Raw genomic sequence first — 7876 nt, forward strand, 5'->3', positions numbered from 1 at the left:
ACTCTGAACGGTAAAAAGCCTAAGTAACTTTCACACTGAGAATCAAAGATAATTTTATCTAACGCTATAAAATTCAAATTAAAGGTAAGAAAACAATTTGTGTGAACTTGAAAATTACACGCACGCACACGCACACACACACACACACACACGCACACGCACACACACACACACACACACACACACACCCCCCCCCACACACACACACACACACACATATATATACATAAAAAAACTTGTTTAGATGTATTCTTAAAATATTCATGAAGAACTTAAGACTTTCAATGGCTCTTAATTTGTGAATAAAATCTAAAATTCTGCATTTTGTGCCAATCCAGTTTATCATATGATTGTGACCCCAGTCATCAGCCTCAGTGTCCAAATATTGAACAAATGTTGTTGACGTGATGAAACATATCAAATGTTGAATATATGGGAAGTTAGAAAGACGGACAGAAAAAAATACACTGGTTTTACTGAAACAGAGAAACTCCTTTTCTGTTGGTCAAAATCAAAATACCCAAAAATAGTATTATCAAAAAATAATGTGACTGATTCAGCCAATTAGTTAAATAACAACTCCTAACACCTGGTGAGTATCTATGCAGTTTTATTATACCATGGGTGGGCAATTAATTTTCCCAAAGGGCTGCATGATTGTTGTTGACTAGCTGACCTCAGTTATTCCGAAAATGTATTTGATTATGAACTCTTAATATAGTTTAAAGCTTATGTTGGTAATATAGGCCATCTCATATGCTTTGTCAATTAAAACTTTATATATTTAAAAAAAATAGTTGTCTTATATTTCATTTCATGTTTAGCGTGATAATGGTAATTCAATCTGTAGTCCATGAGAACAGCAGTAATTTGTCACAGATTACATTAGCTTTGCAATTAAGTAGGTATTGGGAAAATGGACTGTAAAACATTCTGTGAGCAGTAGCATCTTAAGCACCATCAGATGTGTCAGGTGGGATGCATGCGCTGCAGCAAGACTACATGCAAAGTACTGAATGCTCACAAGCCATGCAAAGTGCCTTCTCGGAAAATATGGAAATAAAAAATATACCATTCCGAATGGCCCAGTGAAAATCTTTTCCTGAATATCTATTTTGTTTTGTGACTCGTTGTTAGCTCTTGTGAAGAACTCTTAGGGCAATATAAATAAAGTTTTTACTTATATCAATCAACTTACTGCGTATTATTTAAAGTGCGCAGAGGTCATTTTACCCTTTTACCGATTTGTACCTGACTTTGTAAGAAATATGCACATGGAATTCCATAGGTTACTTCAAAATGCTGAACTGATTGTAAAGGAATCGGCATTAAGTTTTGGGCGGCAGTAAGCACAGAGGTTGAGAAAGACTGAAGCAAAACACAGCCTACAGTAAGATAATGGTGGAGGGCAGGCTCAGCAATGCTCCAGGGCTACATAATTTCCTTTGGTACTGGAAGTCCACAGTTAGTGGAGATAGACATGACGTTACAGGAAAGAAAACTGAGTGTTGGGCGGATGTTTAAACTGAACAATTATCCTGATATCTCAAAGACCAACTGTGCAGTGGTGCAGTTGGCAGCGGTGTTCTCTTGCAAAAACAACATACTGGGTTTAAATCCTGGCTCTTTCTAGCTTCCTCCAGCAATCCAAAAACATGTCTCTCAGGTTATGTTTCTCTTTAAGTTGTCCTTAGGGCTGAGTGTATGCATGCATTGTTGTCTGTCTGCACTCTACCTTTGCCTCTCGCCCAATGACCTTTGAAGGTAGGCACCAGCTCCCATGCAAGGTTAAGTGAGCATAGACAATGAATGGATGGGTGAATACCACCAAGACTAACAAGGATTGGTTTCTGAAGCTGTCAGACGTAAACTCTGTTGAAACTCTTCAGATTAATAGGGGAAAAGTGGTTGCAGAATGTAATACATACATCAAATGTTAATGAACTGGAATCCTTTTTCCATGAGAAGTTGATTTCATAATTTTCAGCAGGTCTTGTCAGCAAAAGGTCATGAAGAGGTTGAAAAGTTTTAGGTGCAGCTGTTAAAGAAATTATATATTAACAAACATGCCTTCTACATTTTATCTGTTTAACATTTTGTACCTCTCATTCCTCACATTTTTAATACTTTTTGTGTTTTCATAAACTCGCAAATTGTGGACAAAAATGACGTATTTGACCTTCACATGCTAGTGTAAGGCATGTGAAACTAACATTTAGTTACAAGAATATCTGGTTCAGTAACAGCATTCTAAGGCTGTGACCTACATTTGCAGAGAAACAGAGCTGATGCCATAAAGATTATATCTTAACTGTAGAAATTAGCTGTAATTTATTTGGCTTGGCATTTCTCAGGACTTTCAGAAGCAAAAAAAATAATAATAATAAAAAAAAATATTGACCTCTAGTCGAAATGTGTGTGGAATGATTATGTGGTATAGGGTGTTGCCATACAGTGAACATTCGATCCCTCTGACGTCTTGACGTGGCGTAGTAGAATGAATGAGCTGGCCAGATACAGCTCACGAGAGTTGAGTCATACAAATTTGAAGAAGAGAAGAGTTCAACATGCTGCTGCTGTGAGGAGCTGTAATTCTAAATACAACACTACATATTCATATCAAACTGGACCAAAATTAACCAGTTTATCGAGAAAAGATGGCCCGAGGAGAAGGCGCCGAGCAGTACACCGCAACTTTACTGGCAACGACAGTCAAACCTATGAAGACAGAAATCAAGGTGGTCAAGGTAGGATGGATTTCCCTGTCTAAATTTTGTTTTTATGTTTAAAATAAACGCGAACAATTTCTCATAACTTTCATCCAGGTTCGGGAAAAGGCGCCTAGTTTTGAAGTAGCGTTTTAAACGCCGTGGGCGCTTATTTTCTGATGCTTTCACGCAGCTCGACGTATCGTGTCCTTCTCTGCCCTCGGGATTTGAATTTCACCCGGTGTTTTCCCTTCCACCTGTTCTCCCTGCTTATTTGCGGTATGAGTTTTAAAACGTGTATTCAAACAAATTTCCAAACAGTTGTTTTTTTGTCGGTTCTGTGCAGAGGAAGCAGGACACAGTACTTCTCATTCCCAGAGCTTGGTCAGACACGATCTGCAAGCCATTTTATTTGAATGAGCGGAAATTAGGAAATAAGGAAACATGTACTTTAATTGTTGCAAATTTCCTTTAAAGTGATGATAAGAACTCTATTTGATGCTATGTGCGTAAAACTCGCTATAATATTCCGCATATTAATATTAAATATACTTTCTAGTGTTGTAATTTTTTCATTAGCAAGTATACTCGGGTATTAAACCACAGCTGGGTAATAAAGTATGTATGTCCACTGCAAGATTAGACATAATACATTTTTAAGTAACTTCTCTAAAAAAGTAACCCCACGCATTCTTGGTCTGTTGACATCACAGGACGCAAAAAAAAAAACTCAATGCAGCATTTTTTGTTTTAGTTTATTTATTTTGACAATCAAATGATTGCTACAGACTTATAGAAAACAAGTAAACATTTCTGAAAGTGAAGTTCGATTATAAACATGTAAATAAAAAGGGAAAGAGTGGGGGAGAAAAATTAAAAAATAATTCCTCTGCCTTATGCAGTGTCCACCAAAGGCTTTTGCATGTTGAATCTTGTATTTGGGATTTGGCTTTTAAAGTATGTTTTACATTAAAATAGCAAAACTTGCATACACAAAATGACACCTATTTATCTAGTTGTCAAATTAGATTTTAAGCAATTTTGGTTAAGTTGTGTACAAAACTGTGTTAGCTTTAAAAAGTAATACCCCACTCAGATATACTTCTTTTTTTTTCAGTGGCCATGTTTTGTTAAATTTGATATAGTGTAGCTTGGAAGTTTGTTTAAACGTAATTTATGGTTATCACATTGTAAAAGGCTGTCAATCCAATTCTGATATAAAAATAATAAAATAAACCGGCTGCTGGCATTTATTTATAACTTGATATGGTTTCTCTCAAATTCATCTGGAGAGATGATATGATAGGTTTACAGCGGCTGTGGATTTCCCCTCTATTATGTACTCTCGAAGGTGATTGGCTGAAAGCAAAAAGTATTTGGTATGCAGGCTTTGTAGAAAAATGTCACACAACCTGCAACATCCCATCTCAGGAGCCAATGGCTGAGCTCAGCTGATGCGGTGATGCCGTCTGAGCGCATGTGAACTAAGGTAACCCCAGCCTCTGATTCAGACTGGATTTAACTGATCAGTTAGAGAGCGTGATGACTGAGACCGTGTGAAGCAGAGAACCACAGGGTTAAAAAAGACCCATTCATGAGTCCCGAGGGAGTTTTTTTACAGTCCACAGGCATGAACTGTTTTAACGTCACGTCGACTCCATTATGCATCTCTCTCTTTGATGTTTCTCTTCCAGCCAAAAGAACAGAGGAGGGACACACAGAAACTATCTGTGTGGCGTAAGCTGTGCTACGCCATCGGAGGAGCTCCCTACCAGATAACAGGCAGCGCCCTGGGCTTCTTTCTCCAGATGTACCTGCTCGATGTGGCTCGGGTGATTAAGATATGCTTCCTTAAAAAGGGGAAGTTGAACAGAAACAGCTACAAGGCTGCAGAATATTGCTCCTGTATTTGCTGGCAGATTTACAAGCAGTTATCTAAGTTTCTTTTCAGTAGCTCTCCAAGATAATCAGTGTACACTGATTAGCTTGGAGACCAAGGTTTGTGTTGGCTCAGTTTAACAGCATCCGTATTCAGTCAGCCGAATGAACTTGGACTCCTGCTGTCAGCTTTGTTGCCGAATTAATCTTTTCCACTGTTCACAGTGGGAACTTAAGTTAGGGCCAGGCAGCTCAAAGCATGACCTCATTGCAGCATCTGCTTTTCTGGTGTTGTGCTCATTCTTCTTTGGCACCATTCTCCTTGCAGCTGGATCCTTCTCACGCCTCTATCATCCTGTTCGCTGGTCGGGCCTGGGATGCCATCACAGACCCAACTGTGGGGTTCTTGGTGAGCCGGAGTAAATGGACTAGCATCGGCCGCATGATGCCCTGGTAAGTATAAGTTTGGTTAAGCAAATGCTGACACAGAAGGATAATGACAAGGGTTGCTATGTAGTCTAGAAAAGTCTGGAACTTGGTCCAAGGGTTTTGCAGATCTAGAGCAGTGTGGAGAGGGAACAACAGATCACATCTGTCTGTCTCTTCTTCCATCATCCATTCATCCATCTGTACATCCATCCGTCACTTAATAATACATTCTTCCATCCATCCGTTAGGGGTGGATTTAATATTTTATCACAATATGTTGTGGTATTTATTGTTATAATAATAAAAGTGACAATAAAAAGTGTATCTAAAACTTTTTATTAATTAATTTATTTTAGGCAACCACTTAAAAATCTTTATTACCAGAAATCCTCTCGCAGTAAGCGATGCAATAAATTCCTGCTCATTTGATTCCATCCATTCTTGCACACATTTAACTGTCCATGCATCTATCCATCCATTCATCCTTCTTTTTAAGCCCCTTAGCTAAAGCCTGGTCAGAGTAGAAAGAGTTGCTATAAAAAAATGTGAAAGTTTGCACCCTAACCGAAAGGCCTTCATGAAATTGCTAAACGAGGACAGATATCTCCAGAATACTGGAATCTGGAAAAGTTGAGAATTTGTACATACAAAATGTGAAGGAACGCTGTGATATGAAAACGAAGAGGTGAGCTGCAACGGATTAGAGAAGGGAGAGAAACTTGAGGCTGACAGAAAAGCGCCTGGTATCAGTAACCATGGCAGCAAGGTTGAAGAGGCTGAAAGAAAAGAGAAAATAGCTAGACTGAAAGATTGCACTGGGAGTATGAATATGTAAGAGAAAATGGGAGGGCAAAGAAAACTTAAACTTTGTGTATGTTTTTTCCCCTTAAAACTGTTAGGAAAACATAAGAACTTCCATTTTCAGATCTCTGCTCTAACATTTATTTCCCTCCATGTCTTAATAGTTTATTTCTAATCAGCGTATCTTACTGTGAAGAAGTATGGAGGAGTTTTGCACGGTTTTCTCTGAACATCAGCTGCATTCTCCCTCCGTTTTAGCCCTTACACTCAGAACCACTCCAAAGAAATGAGGGCTGACTTTAAACTTGCTTATAGCTGGATGTTACAGTAAATTTCAGCCGCACGTGTGTCAGACTTGTGAATCTAGAACCGCCTCCTGTTTGCAGGTCTGTTCTTTATTACAACCAGCATATAAAGCTTAACAGAACGAAGAAAAGGCAGCATAAGTACAGGCTGTAAAATTTACATATTGTGCTTTATAAGCATCAAATGACCCCCAGCAGCCAAATGTATACGGCTGAGCTCAGTGAGGAAGTTGGGTTGTAAAAATAGGCGACATTCATGTTTAATTTTTAGTGTAAGGCACATGAAGTTCTCTCGGGGTTACAAGAATATCTATTAAGCCTGTGATCTGAATGTGCAGATGAGCAGAGCAGGTGCTATAAATGATTCTTTCTAACTGCAATTCATCAGTCTCGGCAGCTGTCAGGCCTTTAAAAAGCGAGAAGTAAAACAAGCTGCCGGCTGTGCACGACTTGCATGTTGTAGGCAGCCGAGGAGGAGGAGGAGGGAAGAGGAAGTTCGTGGCTTCAGTTGTGATTGGTCCCACCCACAACACACCATCCGATCCAACCAATTAGAAAAGGAGAAACAATGAGCGCCACCTTTAGGTTTGATTTTTTTGGATAATGGAGGGAAGCTTAGAAAAGCATGCATTGTGTTTAAAGCCATACGTGTCTAAACAATAGTAATTTAAAAATAAAAGTTTATTGTAAAAAAAAAAAAAAAAAAAGGTAACAAATGCAAAAAAAAAAAAAAAAAAAGGTAACAAATGCATGAAATATTCATTCTGTCTGGATTTAAAACTAAGTGTTAGAGGTTTGAGCAAGTTTAGGTTATTTCCCTTAACACTTACCTCCGCGTGGGGTTAGGCCAGACATGTTAATGTGAGAGACTGTTGGGTCTCGCTAACCTCATTTACTGAAACCGAAGAGCAAATCAAGAATGTCTCAGCCATTGTTACAGGGCTGAGGGTGCAGTTTCATATGAAAGTACAAGTTCACAAGCTTCTCTTCCAATAAAGAAACATCCTGGTGTGATTAGCGATACATCCCAGAGGGACTCAGATTTTGTTTCTTTTGCATGGCAGCTTGTAAACAAAGGTGAAGCCTGCAGTTAATATTTGTGATAATAACTTTATTGTTGGTTGCTTGACAATGTAATTTACCTCCAAACAGTTTTGTCAGGTTTTCATAAATCCCAGACAATAGGAGTTTTTTAAAAAAAAAAAAAAATCATGACAACGCCTTAAAAGTGCTTTGATCTTTTTTTTTCATATTTCCCTTCATGAAAAGAAGCTCATATGTCTTTTTTTAGCCTATTGTGCTATGAAAACCTGAAATAAAATCCAGTGCCACCAACTGCCACCAGATAGTTGAAATAATGTAATGTAATCTCAATATAAACCCAGCTTTTCTATGGAGAGCTCAAAAGTTTGTTAGAGAACGTTAGTGAACAAACAGCATAATGAAAACCAAAGAACCCAGCAAGTTAGTAGACATGAGAGAAAGCTGCAGTGAAGTTTAAAGCAGAGCTAGATTATAAAGCAACCGTCCTGAAAGTCCTGATCAATCCATCATCTGAAAACAAAGAATGGCACAGCTACAAATTCACCAAGATTTGGCTGTCCACCTAAAATTATGTAACTCCTTAATCAAAGAAGCAGGCATGTGGTAAATCTGGGGGAGCCACAGAGATCCACCGCTCGGTTGTTATCCACATTAAAATCTCTCTCTCTCTCTCTCTCTCGCTATATATATATATATATATATATATATATA

The 7876-nt window shown here is 38.4% G+C and overlaps 1 protein-coding gene across 1 annotated transcript in view; it reads left to right on the forward strand.

The window, feature by feature from the left end:
* Nucleotides 1-2476: 2476 nt before the first annotated feature.
* The window catches only part of LOC103136065 (sodium-dependent lysophosphatidylcholine symporter 1-B-like), a 13777-nt gene continuing 8377 nt past the window's right edge, over nt 2477-7876 (forward strand). Inside the window, exons 1-3 of the mRNA XM_007549158.2 lie at nt 2477-2747; nt 4403-4540; nt 4915-5039. Of these exons, the coding sequence (XP_007549220.1) occupies nt 2658-2747; nt 4403-4540; nt 4915-5039 (353 nt within the window). The 5' untranslated portion in view covers nt 2477-2657. The remainder of the gene's footprint in view (nt 2748-4402; nt 4541-4914; nt 5040-7876) is intronic.

Source organism: Poecilia formosa, unplaced genomic scaffold (assembly GCF_000485575.1).
Source record: "Poecilia formosa unplaced genomic scaffold, Poecilia_formosa-5.1.2 Scaffold30, whole genome shotgun sequence".
Classification (NCBI taxonomy): Eukaryota; Metazoa; Chordata; class Actinopteri; order Cyprinodontiformes; family Poeciliidae; genus Poecilia; species Poecilia formosa.